The sequence below is a fragment of the Mandrillus leucophaeus genome, unplaced genomic scaffold (assembly GCF_000951045.1).
Source record: "Mandrillus leucophaeus isolate KB7577 unplaced genomic scaffold, Mleu.le_1.0 Scaffold214, whole genome shotgun sequence".
Classification (NCBI taxonomy): domain Eukaryota; kingdom Metazoa; phylum Chordata; class Mammalia; order Primates; family Cercopithecidae; genus Mandrillus; species Mandrillus leucophaeus.
This window is the reverse complement of record NW_012102188.1, coordinates 81,052-100,422: the sequence shown is the minus strand read 5'-3', so window position 1 is coordinate 100,422 and position 19,371 is coordinate 81,052. Positions and strand designations below refer to the sequence as shown.

Below are 19,371 nucleotides of genomic sequence, written 5' to 3'. Positions count from 1 at the left end.
TTTTTTTTTTTTTTTAGTAGAGACAGGGTTTTGCAATGTTGCCCAGGCTGGGCTCAAACTCCTGGGCTCAAGTGATCTGCTGATCATGGCCTCCCAAATTGCTAGGTTTACAGGTGTGAGCCACCACGCCGGGCTTCAGTTAAATTTTAATACAGATTGAAATAAATAATATTTTAATTGATGGAAAATTGTATACATGGATATTGGAAGGTTAAGGAAAGACAGTTTCATTCTCTACAGATACAGATTAGCGCATTCGCATTGTCCATCTATTTATTTACGTATTCATTTATATGTATGATCGAGTGCTTACTATGGAAACCTTTATGCTATGTGCTGAGGGTTATAGTAGTGAGTGAAATAGTTGGCTCTTAAAGAGATTACATTGCAATGGGAAGGAGAGAGGCAACACACAAGTGAAAAACAAATGCTATCAGAAAAACAGCAGGGTACTGGATGGAGAATTATGTGTATTTGGGGTAGGGAAGAAGGGGAACCTATGCTGACTGAGAAATCATGGACAAGTTGGCAGCAATGGAGGAGCAGGTTTTGAAACTCCCTGAATTTTCTCCATTAAAATCGCATGAATTAGGATAACACAACCAAAACCCATTGACAACATCTACGAAAGAAGAAAGAAACAAGTTATCTCTAATAAACCTAAAAAATACAAATGATTGGAGCCAAACCATAGACAGCAACAAGACCAGTGTCGCAACAGCATCAGTACAAATGAAGCAGAGGGAAAATAAAGGGACTTCCAGAAACCAAGTTGCCAACAGATATTCACTTCAAATGGTCCATGCCCAGCATGGAAAACTTATGGGCCTGAAAACAGCAACAGAAACTGGGAGGGGCTATACTATCACCAGTTCATGCATGAATGTAAGGTGACCACAGAAATTGGACGGTGCTGAAAAGATCTGGACCTGATGAACCCCTAATACGAATCAACCAAATCCCTTTCTACGACAGTCCCACACTGAGGAGGTAACTGCTGGAAGTAGAATCTACATTGAGAAACAGGCATATAGGGCCAAGGAAAGAAATAGATAACAAGTGGGGGAAGGAAGCAGAAGAGGCATAGCTCAGAAAATAACCATATTTTTGAATACTTCATGCTAAAAGCAGAAGAGATAACCCTAGAGCTATGAAGCTAGGAAAGCTTTCTTGGCCCATTCCATCCATTTTTTTCACATGAGAAGCAAGATAGGACTATGGTCACATTTCATAGTTGTTATTGTAAGATAAAAGGGAATAATGGTGAGGAAGTCTTCCAGAAAAGAAAGCATGCCCACAAAGCATATGAAAAATTTAACCTAATACTTAAAAATGACAAAAAATTAAGAAAACAATATAAGCTATGATCAAACAGCATAGAATAATAACAAAACAAAAAGGAAGTACTTAATAAAGTTATGAGCACAAGTGAATGCATTAGAATGAAAGCCAATAGTTTTTTTAAAAAGATCAACAACATATTTATCATTGACCAAACTAATCAATAATAAAAAGGGAAAGAAAAATAAATGTATATATGCTGGGGGTGAAATAACTATCAAAAAGGAAATTAAAATCATAAGAAATTTATGTATATAATTTTATGAAAATAAAACCAAGATGAAATGGAAAATTTTCTAGAAAAGTACTGCCTATTGAAATTAATTCCAGAGAGTCAAAAAGTCTGAGACTTTTTGGAGTTTGTAATCTACCCTACCAAGAAACACAAGGACCAAATCTTTTCAGAGTATAATTCTACTAGCATTTTTCAGGTAAAAGGTTTTCCTTAGAGCTGGAGCTGCCTTCTCATGGTGACTGAGCAAACTTGGCTTTTAAATATATACTATTTATCTTAAATCCTAGCCAAGACAGCATAATTAAAAAATATTTCTTCATATCATCTATCAAATCAGCAAAGACAAAAGCAATAAAATCATAGAAACCAAACTCCAAACCATTTAGGAACAAGATGGAGGAAAGCAATTTGTCTTTCCTAAAATAACATTTCAGGATGGGTTAGAGAAAAACAGAGCCTTCCCTTATAAGAGCATCAGAGTTCAATCATTGCAGCAAATTTTTACTGAGTTTGTACTAGATCTAGATGCTGGGACTGCAAGGATAGTAATACACAGAGCCAGTGTCTTCATTGCTAAGAAATGTAAGAACTCTTTAAAGAGAATGCTCAACTCGGGAGGGTAATCATTTTGACCAGATGGAGAAGATTTGGTCCCATTTTTTTTTTAAATTAATACTTGAAAATGGTTACTCTTGATATCAATTATCATTATACTTGACATCAATAATCATTATCAGTTACTTATGCTTTTCATTTCACTTTTGTTCAATTTTGTGGGCCAGATTTATTTTATTTTTGTAATTTGTAATGTTTTGGTATCTTTTAGTTTTAGGGTACTCATGCAATAGAATAAGAACTCTAAAGCCATTTTAGGTAAAAACAAATTAATACATATTCTACTCATGTTCTATGACCCTTTTTGGTGATCTAGGAGCCAATTTTACTTTCTTTAGGTTTAGCTTAAATGTAGATCATTTTAGAGCACAGGGGCGGAGTATTTCTGTTTAGGTCAAAGGGATAATGAGGAAAATGTCATAAAGTTTCTGAGCAGAGAGGAAGATATACTTTCTTCTCAGAAAACCTCAGCGAAGTTGGAATGGTGGTGGCCTTTGGAGCAAGAATTTTTCAGTAGTACTTCAGAGTCTCCTGGAATAATATAATCTACTGGTTGGTACCTTTGGCTGAAACAAGCTCATCTAATTACTAGTAAAATTTTCTTTCTTTTGCAAATGTAACATATTTGTCTTTCCCCTCCCTTCAGCATAATTCCCCATCTAGTGATGATAGTTCGGACTACAGCCTTGATTCAGATGTTGAACATACAGAAAGTTCCCATAAAAAAAGAACTGGTTTCTACAGGGATTATGACATTCCATTTACTCAGGTATTGCCATTTTTTTGTTCTGTGGTAGAACATAGATAGCATAAAATGTACCATTTTAACCCTACAATTCAGTGGTATTAAGTATATTCACAGTGTTGTTCGGTCATCACCACTTATCCATTTCTAGAAGTTCTTGATCATTCCAAACAGACACTCAGCACCTATTAAGCAATAACACCTCGTTTTCCCCTGCCCCCAGCCCCTGAAAACCACTATTTTCTGTTTCTATGGATTCGCCTATTCTAGGTATTTCAAATAAGTGGAATCATACAGTATTTGTCCTTTTGTATCTGGCTTATTTCACTTACCATAATATTTTAAAAGTTCACCCAAGCTGTAGCATGTGTCAGAATTTCTTTCCTTTTTAAGGCTGAATAATATTCCACTGTATGTATATATCACATTTTGTTTATCCATTCATCTGTTGATGGACACGTGGGTGTTCATCAAAAAAAGCTTCTACCTTTTGCTATTGTGAATCATGCTGCTTACGAACATGGGTATACAAAAATCTTTTTAAGACTTCTTTCTGTTTATTGGGGTATATATTTAGGAGTAGAATTGCTAGATCATATGGTGATTCTATGTCCAACTGTCTGAGGAACCATGAAACTGTTTTCCACAGTGGCTGCACTATTTTACATTATTTACAATATTTACATATTATTTACATTACAATAATGTAAGTATAAAAATACATTTACATTATTTACAGAATGCCTGAGGGTTTCAATTTCTCTACATCCTTGCCAACACGTGTTTTTTTTTTTTTTCTTTGTTTTCTTTTGGAAACAAAATGGTATGAAGTGGCATCTCATTGTGGTTTTGAGTATTGCCCTTTTAAGAGAAAAATTAAACTTTGAATTTTATTCTTTCTGGTCTTTTATCAGACACAGGCTATAAATTTGAAATCTTTGAACATAAAGAATACATAATGTATTCGTTTGCTAGAGCTAACATAAAATTTTACAGACTAGGTGGCTTAAGCAGTAGAAATGTGTTTTCTCACAGTCTGGAGTCTAGAAGCCCCAGAGCAAGGTGCCAGCAGGGTTGGTTTCTTTTGAGGGCTGTAAGGGAAGGATCTGTGCTAGGCTTCTCTCCTTGGTTTGTCGCTGGCCTCCTTCTCACTGCTTTGTCCTTACATGGTCATGCCTCTGTGCACAGGAACCCCTGGTGTCTCTCTTTGTCCAAATTTCCTCTTACTGTAGGAACACCAGTCAAACTGGATTAGAGCCCACTTTAACAGCCTCATTCTAATTTAGTCACCTCTTTAAAGGCCCTATCTCCAAATATACAGTATTTTGTGCTAGGCAAGTAATGATGCTCTCAGAGTCACTAGGAAGTATTCGGATCAGTGTACACTTATCTGAAAAGCCCCAGAGTTTCTAAGTTCTCGTTTTTGCCAGTCTGTCACTGTTCTGGTCTACAGCAGCACTATTCTTTCTCCTAATTTGGTGTTCCTAATCTCTTGTGAGTTAGAAACCAAAAGACTATTTTTGTTAGTTATCTCTATTGTCTGATTCACTGTTGCTGCCTTTATAGTTGAGATTGCTAAGTGACCATTAAATAAATGAGGTTTTATTAAAATATCTTCTCAAAATTTGAAAAGAATTATATATTAGTTAATAATTTTATCTAGTTAGGTAAATATCAAAATGTTTGTAAGGTCAATATGTCCAGTGATTTTAGAGTCAGTGGTTGTTGCTATTTCTCAGAACATTTTATAACTATTCATTAAAAAAATATTTTTACCACAAATGACAAAACTTTTAATTCAGCAACACTGATATGTAGTTAGATTTATTCTTTAGAAATATTCAGAAGTCATTTGGAGACTCTTACAATGAATGAAAAGATGCTCAGGATGGGCATTATTATTTTAGGTAAGAAGACATTTGAAAATATCAAGTAATGAGACAGGTTCTGGATTCATAAGTTATCACTGAAAGTATCCCCAAATAGGAAGTTCCAAATATTTAAAATAGTGGCAGCATTATTATAATAAGTACATAGCCTTCTATGTAGCCACTGTGGGAGGCAAGATCAATTTGTATGTATACACAATAGTGCAGTTGTTTGAGGTATCTCACATTTTTTAAACATTATGCAGTTATTTATTGTTAATAAATATGTTGTTAATATAAATAGACTATTATATATCCCTATAGATATTCTGTTATTATTTTTGCTTCAAAAATCAGTTAAAGAAATTAAGAAAAAGGATGGTCTTTTATATTTATCTACATTTCATTTCCAGTGTTTTTCACTTTTTTGTAGATCTGAGTTTTAATATGGTACCATTTTCTTTTAGCCAAATGTGCTACATCGTTTAGCCTTTGTTTAGCATATCTTATTGCGCAGGTTTGCTATCAGTAAATTCTCTCAGCTTTTATTTATTGGGCCATTGTGTTTATTTTATCCTCATGTTTTATAACTTTTCATTTTGTCATAATTTCAGGCTTACAAAAAAGTTACAAGAATGGTGCAGAGAACTCCTGTATATCTTTCATCCAGATTCCCCAGTTAACATTTTACCACATACGCTTTACCTAATCTTTCTTCTCTAGTCTTCTCTTCCCTTCAGAGAGATCTAATTTGCCTTTATTTATTTATTTGTTTATTAGAGACAGGGTCTTGCTCTGCCACCCAGGCTAGAGTGTAATTTGCCTTTAAACCCATCTATTAAGTATTTTTCATATATAGAAATTTGGTTCTTTTAAAATCTTCTAAGTCATTTTTGTAGTTTCAAGTTTGCTACCGAAATGTTCATATTGTCTTTTTCTTGAAAATAGCAGACTTCAGATATAAATTTCTATATCTTTTTTATATATATTTATATATATGTAAATTTCTATATCTGAAGTCTGTATTTCTTTTTTTTGAGACAGAGTCTCACTTTGTTGCCCATACTGGAATGCATTGGCGTGATCTTGGCTCACTGCAACCTCTGCTTCTCGAGTTCAAGCAATTCTTTTGCCTCAGCTTCCCAAGTAGCTGGGACTACAGGCATACGCCACCACACCCAGCTAATTTTTGTAGTTTTAGTAGAGACGGGGTTTCACCATGTTGGCCAGGTTGGTCTCGAACTCCTGAACTCAGGTGATCCGCCCACCTCTGCCTCCCAAAGTACTGGGATTGTAGGCGTGAGCCACCGTGCGCGGCCTGAAGTCTGTATTTCTATTGCCTGTTATTTTTTGCTGGTTCTCTTTCATGTGATCCCACCTCTTCATAAGCCTATTTTTGTTTTCAGTTTTGTCTATTCTGTTTTCAGTTTTGTCTATTCTGTGCTGAGCATTTTGTAGAAATAACTTGAGGCCTCGGGTAATGTTCTTTTCCTTCAGAAAGGATTTTTACTTACTTTTGCCAGATTTCTGGTGACCCTTACAAACATCATTCCAGTTTCAGCATTTGAGACTTCTGAGCCACTCAGATTCCTGAAGGCTGGGCTGCAGTCTCTGATTCACATTTTGCAATCCCTTTACAATTGAGGATGGGGGTTACTAAGCTTCCACCTTTTCCAGACTCTGGACTCCACCTTTTGTTTCCATAGACAGCAGAGACAGTCAAAAGTGCTGTTGGATCTTTCACCTGGTTCTTCCTGATGGGGTGATACTCTCGGAGCAAATGCAGCTCCAAATGCTGCCCACTTCTCAGAATTTTCATCTACCTCATGGGTATTGGTCTAGTAATCCTTCACTAATTTGTTAGCTGTCTGATGTCTACAAATGGATTTAAGAAAAATATTTTGTCTATCTTTTCTAGTTTTTTTAAGAGAGACAACTAGCCTGAATTACCCCGTCTGCTATTTACAAGAAGAGAAAGTTGAATACCATTTCTTCCATGTATATATTTTGGAGTTGACTCACTGAGAATTAAGATTATATCCTAACTGTAACTAAAAATCCATTTTTGTTAGATAACAAGTATCTGCTATATAACTTCTAAAATTACGGGGCAAAAATAGAATATACTGTCAACACCTAGCAGTTAAATTAGAAAACTTAATATAGCTTCCTTTTTTCTCATCTTTTTTCAGGGCCTCCTTTTCCTTTATTTGTTTCCAGTGATTGCTCTGGGGCCCGTTTTTGTTTTACGGAAACCAAATCTATCCCTACAGACATTCTATCAGTTTTTATAGCCTAATAATCAGTCGGCAAAGTGATTAGAAAAGCTATCTATTTTTGTGGGATTTGTTGTCTTTTTCATTTATCTTCTCTTGGTTGGACTTGAAGAAATACTTGCTAGACCCCTGCCTGTGAGTGCATTTTGTTCATCCCAGTGATGAATGTATGAACCGCTCTAGAAAAGTGGGGCTGCTCTGTAACCCCTTTTTCATTTCATGCTTCCTGGAAAGCTCATACCACATGGTATGAATGCGAATGTGAAGACCTTAGCAGTCCACACTAGAAGTCTTTAAGCACAGAAGGAGCCATGAGATGGAATGTGCATTCTTAGGGGACTATTAAGAATATTTACAGTTGGGAAACTAGGGAGGAGGTAAATGAAAATTTAGGGATAATTCTACTGAAGGTAGGAACACAGATTATTTTGATAAAGCTATGCAAATCAGAGAACTGAATTAATATTAAGAATTTAAAACTTCTATGAGAAGCATCTAATCTCCAGAGAAAAATTTATACTCATCTATTAACAGAGTAATCTTCAATCATAAAGTGTTGAAATATATCAAGTATTAATATAGTCACAGTTTTAATAAAAGGAAATGTAACCATCATTTAACTAGTTAATTTAATCTTCAACTTAATCTAAGCAATTATTTTTTGTTTTGCTTTAGTTTTCATAGTGGCTTTTAAAAAATGTCAGAAACACTGTGTTTTGGCTACAATCATAAATTCCCTTCTGAACTTCTGAAGTGCTAGACTAAGAATGGAGTTTATAAACTTTAAAAAGTACTACTTAAAACAAATAAAAAATATGATACAATGTTTTTAAAATTTAAAATTGATGAGTGAATTGGTTTTCTTGATTATGCATTTTTTCTCTATTTTATAATTAGAAAGATTTAATACTTCATTGCGTTTCATTAAATACATTGTCTCATATTGGTAAATAAATAAATAAATAAATAAATAAATAAATAAAATAAAATGCACTAAGCTAAAGATGAGTTATTTGGTTTGGATTTTTCTAGATCCGTAAGTTGTAAGTATGTGCAGTTTTTTCTCGCTTTATTATAAAATATTGACAGAGGATACAATAGAGCTAATAAAAATGTTTCAGTGAATAGAGACAGACCTGAATACTGTCATTTAATAAACTTCTAGTACTAAAGTGTATTCTTTGTTTTCACATGCTTTAGTAAGGAAGCAATAAAATTAATAATATTTGTTGTAATAAACAGTTTCTAATGAGCAACTTATTCACTAGATGTTTTTCACTATTAGGGAAAGCTCTGTTTTTTCTGTTAGACCCTTGATACAGACATTTTCTTTTTATGAAATTTTTCACACATACAGTTTTTTATTAAATATAATGTAATTTGAGAATTCCAGTGTTAGGAGAAATAGTATGTTTTACCACACTCCCCCACCCCAAGCTATTTAACTGTCTTTTCCCTGTTTTCAAAAAGGCTTTTTCATTTTTTGGAGGAAAAATTTATAGTATGATGGTGTGTATTTTTACTTTTTCCTGTGTGTAAGATACTGAGACATAGAATGTAGAAAACAAAGGCTAAAGCATAAAGATTACAATATTTAATTATCTCAGGGTAACATTTAGGCTTTTGAACTTAGTGTTAAGTAATATCACAGATAAGTACTAATGAAGAGTCAGAACTAGTAACTATCTTTTCTCCTTTCTCCATACTTGCTGGGGGGAAAAGGATGTCCTGTGCTACTGTCAATTGCTATATATAATTGAAAAATCCTGATAATGATTGTCCATTTTCACTTAGCGTGGACATATATCAGGAAGCTACATGACATCAAAGAAGGGTCAACATAAAAAATTTAAAAGTAAAGAATATGATGAGTACAGCACCTACAGTGATGACAACTTCGGTAACTACAGTGATGACAACTTTGGTAATTACGGTCAGGAAACAGAGGAAGATTTTGCCAATCAGCTGAAACAATACAGGCAAGCTAAAGAAACCTCAAATATTGCTTTAGGGTCATCATTTTCTAAAGAATCAGGGAAAAAACAGAGAATGAAAGGAGTTCAGCAAGGTAAGTTTGAAATTACAGTCTGTCTTAGAATGTGAGAACCTTATTAAAACAGACATCTGTGGAGTAAAAACTTAGAAACTTCTTATCCCCGCTCAAGATTAGCTTATTCTTGTAGAACCTAAATTCGTTTTCTTTTATTTTGTAGACCTTTAGAACAGAATCTGCAAATATTTCAATCTGTATGATATATGAATATTTCAATTGGAAAGATATTCTAATTACAAATACATAAAAATGCAATCCAACTTTCTTACATTTTTCCCCTTGCTTCTATATGATGTCAGTATACAGTTGTCTCTCTCGCTCTATGTATTGCTTTAAATTTAGACCAGCTGGGAAGCTATTGTTTTATTAGGCTTTAAAATACAGCAGTCATTTTTGCTAAGCAAATGTGCATAAACTATGAACATCCTTTAAAACTGGAGATAAAAACATAATCTAAAGACATTTCTGCACTGATCACCTTAGATGGTCCCTGGAGAGACAGGACAAGTTGTCAGCTGTTGACAATAATTGAAGAAACTATGGGTCATGTAAGGCTCAAATCAGCCTTAAGTATTGGCTAGTCAAAATACATGCTTCAGGAAAAGTGGAGCAATATGAGACTGAAATGAAGTAGTGAGGAACCACACTCTATGTAACTACCCTTTAATTATCTTTGCATACAGGAATCCATTATGAGTAAATTTGGTTATTTCTATGACTTTATTTTTTTCTTGATTTCCTAGCAAAATTTCTTTGAAAAATATGAATGTAGGCTTTAGCTGAAATAAAGGGAAAATAATTTTTCTACACATATGCTGTTGTACTGAGCAAGTTTGTTCCTGTAGTCTAGATGTTGTGGTATCAGGGATCATCCCACTTGGAGAATAAGGGTAATGCAAAGAAGTCTTGCTCATCCCTTCCCACCTGGGGCTTTTCTTTTCAAGCTCCTACCTGTTTGTCCTCTTAAAGGACTGAGTATTGGCCAGGCCAATGACTCGCACCTAAAGTCCCAGCTTCTCAGGAAGCTGAGGTGGGAGGATTGCTTGAGCCCAGGACTTCAAGGTTACAGCGAGCTATGATCTCACCACTTTACTCCAGTCTGGGTGACAGAGTGAGACCCTGTCTCTAAAAAGAAAAGCAATATTTGTAATTTGGGTATCTTTTTATATACTTTTAAATACCAAGTTTTCCAAAAACAAAACAAGTATAATTTTTTCATGTGTATATATCTACTCAAAATTATCAGTGGAAATTTGATTTGCTGCTAATTAACCACTGATACCTACAATGTCTTCCTTAAATAGGAATATAATATTTGATTCTCTTAAAAACAGAAAGGCTTGTTCATGATCTTATGCTAAGGAAAATTAAAAATAATAAAACTCGATTTTGCTTCTCTAGCCATGCGTATCCTTGTTCCTTGCCTTCCTATGTTGTTAACATCCCTTAAGAAACAGTACCAAGGAGATAAGAGATAAAGATTTAATTTTTTTCATTGAATCTAGAAGGAGAAAAAAATGCACTATTATAGACTATTAAAATGTGCTGTTCCTTATAAACTAATAAATTGAAAGGTATGCTGTTTTTCTCTTAAATTTAAGTACATGTTAACTTTTCTAGGTATTGAACAGAGAGTTAAAAGTTTTAATGTTGGCCGTGGACGTGGCTTGCCGAAGAAAATCAAACGAAAAGAACGTGGGGGAAGAACCAATAAAGGGCCTAATGTTTTTTCAGTATCGGATGACTTTCAAGAGGTACTAAGAATTTATATATAGGGAAGGGAGGAGCTTTTTCATCTTTTAATTTATTTGGTGGCAAAGACAGCATTGTGATTTTAATGATACTTTCCTAGTAAATGAAAAATTACCAGCTCAGATAAAATGAGTATCAGTAACCTCCAAAAAATAGTTGTTAATTAGTTGTGAAACTAGTATAGAAGTACAGATGTTGGTGACTTTGGAATAAAATTGTTATGTTTGAAGGAACCTCAAAATAAAATTGATAAGTTTAAAAGCAAAAATATATCCTCTGTTAGTCTTCTTTTGTGCTTTCCTTTCCTAGGAATCATCTTCCCCAGATGTAATTGGCAATAAAATGCTAATAGGTCAATATGTAGCGGGGACAAGAAGGGAGGCAGTGGTAAATTAACTTCCTTTTTAGAGTTGAAAGCATTGAAAGAGAAGAAAGGGGGATATAAATGGTTGGAAGGGTGAACTTATTTATGTTACATGTGGTAGATATTCAATAAATATATGTCAAATTGAGTTGAACTCTGAACATGAACCTTAACCTTGTAGTGACTCCCTGGATTACAGTGGTCCAATTCCTGTATTCTACTGCTGTTCTAGTAAGATTTGATTGAATTATAGAGGCAATAGTGGGTCATTAAAAGCTGCAGTTTTGGCCAGGCACAGTGGCTCACGCCTGTAATCCCAGCACTTTGGTAGGCCAAGTCGGGCAGATCCTGAGGTTAGGAGTTCAAGACCAGCCTGGTCAACATGGAAGAAACCCTGTCTCTACAAAAATACAAACATTTGTCGGATGCGGTGGTGCACGTCCGTAGTCCCAGCTACTTGGGAGGCTGAAGCAGAAGAGTCATTTGAACCCAGGGGCCCGAGCTTGCAGTGAGCCGAGATGGCTCCACTACACTCCAGCCTGGGCAACAGAGCGAGGCTTCATCTTGGGAAAAAAAAAAAACAAAAAAAACAACTGCAACTTTGAGTGAGAGCTGAGAGCGATAGCTATATACTATAATTTGAAAATACTTGGTTTTCGGATCTCTCAGTTTAAAGATAATGGGCAGAGATTGCTTAATATGCACTCCTTAGTATACTATTTAGAGAGATGTTAACAGGTGTGACCTAAAAAAAGTTCAGACCCAAATAAATTTGCAAAACACAGCACATGCCATCTGCTTTTAGAGATTCTCAGTTGACATTAATGTAGTAAAGCTTCTGAGCAGCTTAGGCAGAAAGAAGCTTATTTTGTTCAACCCATCATTTACTCAACTACAAACTATTTTTTTTCCCTACACACCTACTAACATTCACTGAGCCACTCACTGTTCCATGGAACAGCAGTTTTGGAATTATTGTAGTTATTATTTTAGAATTTTGGGGTGACTAAAAACCTGCCTGTCATCTTCTTAGACACCAGTAGACCTTTAGAATGTGCTGATTTCCCTAACCCAAACTAATACGAATGCTTTCTAAGAAAGCCTGCTCTTATATCCAGTTCTTACACCCTATACCTTTAAACAAAATTAGCTTCCAGGAAAGTGTGACTTTGAGCAAGTTTTACCTGTCTCTTTGCCTCAATTTGCTTAATCTGCAAAGTGAGGGTATAGTATTAAGTTAACTCTAAGGGCTCCATCAAGCACAACATTTTACATGTCTATAGATCTGGGCTATACCTGAAAGATACTCATATAACAGAAATACCAAGATAAAAATGCATTATCAATCATGTCAGTTTATTGGCTATCATGAGAGTCAATTCTTAAGATTCCATAAACAACTGGGAGTGTGCCAGAGCCCAAGGAAGCAGTTCATTTTCAGAAATGGTCTGCAGGTGGCCCATCCAGAATAGCGTGAACATGCAGGCCACACCAGAGTGGTCAAGATAGATCCGTCTCCGTCCTAGGCCTTTCAGAGACTATGAGTCTCCAAAGCCAAATCAATTCAGGGGTGCCTTCAGATTCATCATAATTTTTTTTTTGAAAAATCAAGAGTAGTCACAGAAGAAGCAAACTTTCACTGAATTTTAAAGGATTTTTCATTTTATTGGCCATAATACTCTTAAATTGTGTTAGTGTTTACTGTACCTACTACATTTTTTGTAATATTTTTTTCCTGGTAGATCCTTACATTTCCTCTACCTGATATATATATTTTATGCTCTTGTCTCTTGTATCAGTATATCTTCTAAAGTAAATAAGTTTTAAAATGACCAAGTGCAGTAGGTAGCTTGTTTTTTTTTTCTCCCTGCATCTCTCCCTCTTTCTCTCCTTTATTGTATTGTTTTTTATTTGCAGTACTGTATTGTAATGCAAAGAACATAGGAGTTGCAAGGCACAATTCCTGAGTTCTGTCAGTCTGCTAACTCGCCATATCTTCTAGGCACTGAATTTTGCCCTAAAAATTTATTTGTTGAAGTTGCTTTAGATTTTCTATAGTACCTTGACTATAGTCAGGTTTCCCATAGCTGTGGACACTGAGATACTTTCTACTCATTTAAGTGGAACTAAACTAAAAAACAAAACAAAACACTTCCCCACCACAATCGTCTGTTAAAACAATGAAACATTATTTGAAAGTAATATATACAGAAAGAGTAAGTTATTAATGAAACGTAAGTACAACTTGTTGCATTTTTCAGGGGGTGTGTGTGTGTGTGATTACCTAATTTGTTTACTTTTTAATTTCAGAGTTGTATTCCTCAGGTTGGCTCATTGATTTTTGCATAATTCAGTTCCTTTGGCTGTTTATTTTGTTTTATAACAGCCACGATTCTTCGTACAGAATGCCTATGTGAGCTGGTCTTTTATATCTGCTTATTCTGAACAAATCTGTAAACATAAAAATGTGAATCAAATTTATATAGATTTGAGACACTTTAAATGAGTCTATCAGAGTATATTATAAGCACTTCCATTGTGTTTTCCTGGGGTAAATTAGGTATATTTATATTTTTAAAACGAATCTCTAGGATTATCTGTTTACTTGGTATTCTCGTACCTTTTTCAGAATTCTTATAGTAAAATGTGATTTCAGCTGTGAGTGCTGGGGATCACATTTCAATTTGGACATCTATTGCCTCAATGTTTGCTGTGAGGCAGTTTCTTGTTTTCAGTAGATTGAACTTTATGCTCTATCTTTTAGCAAATTAAGAGAAAAGGGAAAACAGAAATCAGAAGAGTAACTCCTGTGATGTACAGGGCACAGTGCATGCCAGGTGCTTGAAAAGTATTGTTGTTTTTTAGAGTTGATGAATGTAACTCATTACATTTAGCATGGTTAAGCATCATACTCTGCCTTGTTATTCAATCTTACACTTAAAGCAGAAGTTGAATAGGGGACTCAGGAGAAGTAAGGAAAACAAGTAGGGCTATAAGATTTCTTTTCCTTTAATTTTCTTAAGTTTTTTTCTTAACTTTTTAAATTTAAAAGTTAAAGGTAATACACGCTCCCTGTTTGTTTGCCCTTTTTTCCCCTAAAGAAAATACAGAATAACCACACACACATGCAATCTCTAATCCTGCCATCCAGAGACATATACACCGTAAAATATGGGGGTATATTGTTTTTGTCTTTTTTCCTTTGCCTTTATTTATTATTGTAGAATTAGGATCAATGTTTTACTTCAAAAATTATTGTAAACTTTTTTTTTTTTTTTTTTTTTTTTTTTTTTTTTTTTATTTATTTATTTATTATTATTATACTTTAAGTTGTAGGGTACATTCTCACTCTGTTGCCCAGGCAGGAATGCAGTGGCATGATCTTGGCTCACTGCAGCCTCCACCTCCCAGGTTCAAGCGATTCTCATGCCTCAGCATCCCAAGTAGCTGAGATTACAGAGGCGTGTGCCACCACGCCCAGCTAATATTTTGTATTTTTAGTAGAGACAGGATTTCACTATGTTGGCCAAGCTGATCTCAAACTCCTGGCCTCAAGTGATTCCAAAGTGCTGGGATTACAGGCATGAGCCACCATGTAAACATTTTTTATGATCCAAAGTTATTGATTTTTTTAATGACTGCATAATATTCTGCCACCTAAATGTATCCTAATGTATTTGACTAGTCTCCTAGTTTTAGATGTGTAGAGTGTTTCTCGTTTTTCTGTTTGTTTTACTATGTCAGTATTTCTGCAGTAATTTATTATATGAATAAATCTTTATGTGTCTCCCTGATAATTCTTTCAAAATAATCCCCAAAAGTACAAATTGTATGTCAAACAATATGGATATTTCAAAGTCTTTTATAACATATCTATCAATAATATTAGTGCATATTTTATTGTGCCTTTGCCCATATTGAGAATTATTGTGGATTTTCAAGCTTTTAATAATTTTATTTAAAAATAGTTATTCATCTTCATTAAAATAGAAAGAAATAGACTTTTTTTTTGTAATCACTAGTAGCATAAGTAGATTACTAGACACATATCTTTCTCCAAATAAACGAATAACATCAGAATGTTCAGTCTTGATCACTTTTTGTAGTCAATTTGTACTTTTTTCCAGATTAACTTAATTATACATTTTGATACCTATTGATGTTTCATATGTTGCATTCAAATGAAATTTTTTTCTTGCAGTATAGTAAACCAGGGAAAAAATGGAAGGTTATGACTCAGGAATTTATTAATCAGCACACAGTGGAACACAAAGGAAAACAAATCTGTAAATACTTCCTGGAAGGGAGATGTATTAAGGTAAATTTATAGAGGTATCATAAGTCATTTTAACTTCCAAAATAATCTTTAAAATTAAAGTCTTTTGGGGGGTGGTTAATTTTTTTCTCTTCTCATGTAGTTGTAATAAAACTGGGTCTTTAAAATGTATCTTGCATGGAAATACCATACATTAGAGCTCATTTAATTATGTTCTGGGACAATAACATAATTTGTTGAAATTATGTTTTAATTTTGCTTAAAAGACACATAATGCTACGTGGCAAGTACTGTTCAAAGTACAACGAATATTAAATGATTTAATCCTACAGTGACCCTACAAAGTAGTTAATGTTATTATCCCCATTTTATTCATGGCACCAAGAGGTTAAGTAAGTTCCCATGATAGCTCAGCTAGAAATGGTGAGTGCTGGTTGAATTCAGGCAGTATCCTGTGAGGTCTTGCTCGCTGTGCTGCCTCAATGCATGTAGCTACATCCACTGTCTTGGGCGGGAATTCTGAGGGGTCATTTGAGTTATTATTTGTTCATTATTAAAGACTGAAGATAATGACCATAATTTTACCATGAGACACCATGTAGAAAATTCAGCTGTTGTTTCTTTGTTTCTCTTTGTTTCTTACCGTTTTTTTCTATCTCTTTTCTTTTCTTTCTTTTTTTTTTTTTTTGTGAATAGGGAGATCAGTGTAAATTTGATCATGATGCAGAGTTGGAGAAAAGAAAAGAGATCTGCAAATTTTATTTACAAGGATATTGTACCAAAGGAGAGAACTGCATTTATATGCATAATATCCTTTATTTAAAATGTATGTTAAACAAAATCCTGGGGTTTTAAAGCATCATTGAGGTTTTAAAAAATAATAAATACACCCTAGAAAGCCTAGTTTGGTTTTAAATTTAAAACAACACATTACATAAAGCCAGTCTAGTCAAACTTTGTACTTCAAAAGAGCAAACCGACTTTTATTCTTTAGGGAAATGAGATAACTGCCCTTTGGAAAAAGTTCTGTGAAGGGAAGGTACCTTAATATAATCAGCTTAAAGTATTTCAAAAGACTCTGCTTCCTGAAGAAGTAGTTGGCAAAATACTTATTTTATTCCATAATTATTTTACTCCATAATTATTCTACTTAAGTTCAGGAGTAATAAAATTATCATTGTGAAAATTATAAAAGTCTTATCAAATCTTACCACTCAATGATAGATGCTATATATTCTTTCCCACTCTCCCTTGGAAAATATATACATGTAAATTGTATTCCTGCTCCTACCCAAATTGGAATTTCACTATATATAGTGTTCTGGTCCTTTAAAAAAATGTATTCTGCAATTTTTCCATGTTAATTTCCCCCCAAATATCTTATCAGGTTGCTCACTACCACTTATGACTAATAAAGCTTTCCCCCACGGAATTGAAACTATCATCAATAATATGTTTATATGTATGGATTTTTTTTTTTGGACTTCGTGTTTGGCTTCATGGATTTGTTCACCCTCGTGTCTGTGTTGCTTTGCTGTGATTATTTCTGCCACAACAGCACACTGTAATATTTGGTAGATTCTGATGTTTATTTTTCCAGATAAATTTTTAAATTCTGTTGTCGTGTTTAAAAAATGTGAAAAAAAGAAAGTGAATAAAATGGAAAATGAAAAAATGCCTGTTATCATAGATCAAAATGTCGAAAAATGGAACCATGTAATTACCAGAGGAATACTTGATGAATTTCTTTATAACCCAGGAGAACAGAAAAATTTTCATGTCTCAAAATCCAGAAGCAAAAAGGGAATAGATTGAAAGTTTGACTCCATGAAAAGGCTTGCATTTGCAAAACAAATACATATAACATGAGCTAATAAAAAGATAAATAATAAAGTGAGAAAGATTATGTGTAATTTATATCACTTACGAAGAAGTCATACCCTTAATATATGAGTTTCTAAACACTGAGAAGAAAAATGAGGCAAGAGATACAGATTCACAGAAAGAGAAATGCAAATAGTCCCAAAACATAGAAAGATGTTCAGTCTTGTTCCTAATAAGGGGAATGTAATTTAAGCCACACTGAGATAACATTTGCAGCTGTGTCAGGTTTGCAAAATCAAAAAACCATGACAGCAAAGTTTGTTAGCAAGGATGTGAGAAAACCTTGTTGCTGGCAGTGTCAAAATGGTGCATTCCTATGGAGGAGAGCTTGGCAATGTCTGGCAAAATTATATATGCATTTACCCTTTGATCCAGCAATCCTAAGTTTTGCAAATTCTCCCCAATAGACCTGGGCAGTGATTACTGATGCCTGCTAAAATCATGAGGTGAAAGTTAATTAGGAACTTTACAATTGATGGATGAAGCTGACAACACCTGAAAGGACTGATCAGTCTTAACATTACTAAAAAGAAACCACCAGATATTAAATGCCTTTTGATATGATACAGTAGAGAGTATTTGAATACCATCTATGACCGATATTAAAATTAACATGATACAAAAATAAAAGGGAAAGGGGAACTTCTAGAAATCAATAAAAGTAACTTGGGAGATAACTAGATACAATTTGTGGATCATCTTTGTGTCCTGATCTGAGGAAAGGAATTATAAAAATATACTTTTTTAAGAGTCTGGAAAATTTGTATATTGACTGGTTACTAGTTGAAATTAACACATTAATTTTGCCAGGTTGGTAATGAAGTCTTGATTGGTAAGAAAAAGTATTCCTGGCTAGGCATGGTAGCTCACACCTGAAATCCTAACACTGGGATGCTGGGTCGGGAGGATTGCTTGAGGCCAGGAGTTGACCAGCCTGGGTAACATAGTGAGACACCTCCTCCACTCCCATAATTAATTTAAGGAGGAAAGGGACCGGGCACGGTGGCTCATGCCTGTAATCCCAGCACTTTCGGAGGCCGAGGCTGGTGGATCACCTGAGGTGAGGAGTTTGAGACCAACCTGGCCAACATGGTGAAACCCCATCTCTACTGAAAATACACAAATTAGTTGGGCGTGGTGGTGTGGGACTGTAATCCCAGCTACTTGGGAGGCTGAGGCAGGAGAATTGCTTGAACCTGGGAGGTGGAGCTTGTAGTGAGCCAAGAGATGGTGCCACTGCACTCCAGTTTGGGCAACAGAGCAAGACTCCATCTCAAAAAAAAAAAAAAAAGGAAAGAAACAATAGAAACAATATTCCTTATCTGTTCAGAATAGGTATGGAAATATTTACAACAAATGATGAAAGTTGTTGAACCTATGAGGTCAACATGAGAGGGACTTCATTTTATTATTCTTTCTACTTTGGTATGGTTAAAGACCTTCAAACAAACTTAAAATATCCAAGTAATGTCATCCTACAGAGATAACTATGCTTGCATTATGGCATAAAGCCTCTCAGACTCTTTTTCTGTGCTATGGTGTATATATATATATGAATGGATGTGTATATGTTTATACACATAATTTTTTTTTTTTTGGAGATTGAGTTTCACTTTTGTTGCTCAGACTGGAGTCCAATGGCGCGATCTCTGCTCACTGCAACCTCTGCCTCCCGGGTTCAAGCAATTCTCCTGCCTCAGCCTCCCTAGTAGCTGGGATTACAGGCATGCACCACCACGCCCAGCTAATTTTTATATTTTTAGTAGAGACGTGGTTTCTCCGGGTTCAAGCAATTCTCCTGCCTCAGCCTCCCTAGTAGCTGGGATTACAGGCATGCACCACCACGCCCAGCTAATTTTTATAATTTTAGTAGAGACGTGGTTTCTCCATGTTGGTCAGGCTGGTCTCAAACTCCCGCCCTCAGGTGATCCACCTGCCTCAGTCTCCCAAAGTGCTGGGATT

The 19,371-nt window shown here is 34.8% G+C and overlaps 1 protein-coding gene across 1 annotated transcript in view; it reads left to right on the top strand.

Annotated features, from left to right (window-relative positions):
- The window catches only part of ZC3H6 (zinc finger CCCH-type containing 6), a 58,453-nt gene that overhangs the window by 25,418 nt on the left and 13,664 nt on the right, over positions 1-19,371 (top strand). The window contains exons 3-7 of the mRNA XM_011980513.1: positions 2,838-2,960; positions 8,875-9,148; positions 10,754-10,887; positions 15,451-15,567; positions 16,222-16,333. Of these exons, the coding sequence (XP_011835903.1) occupies positions 2,838-2,960; positions 8,875-9,148; positions 10,754-10,887; positions 15,451-15,567; positions 16,222-16,333 (760 nt within the window). The remainder of the gene's footprint in view (positions 1-2,837; positions 2,961-8,874; positions 9,149-10,753; positions 10,888-15,450; positions 15,568-16,221; positions 16,334-19,371) is intronic.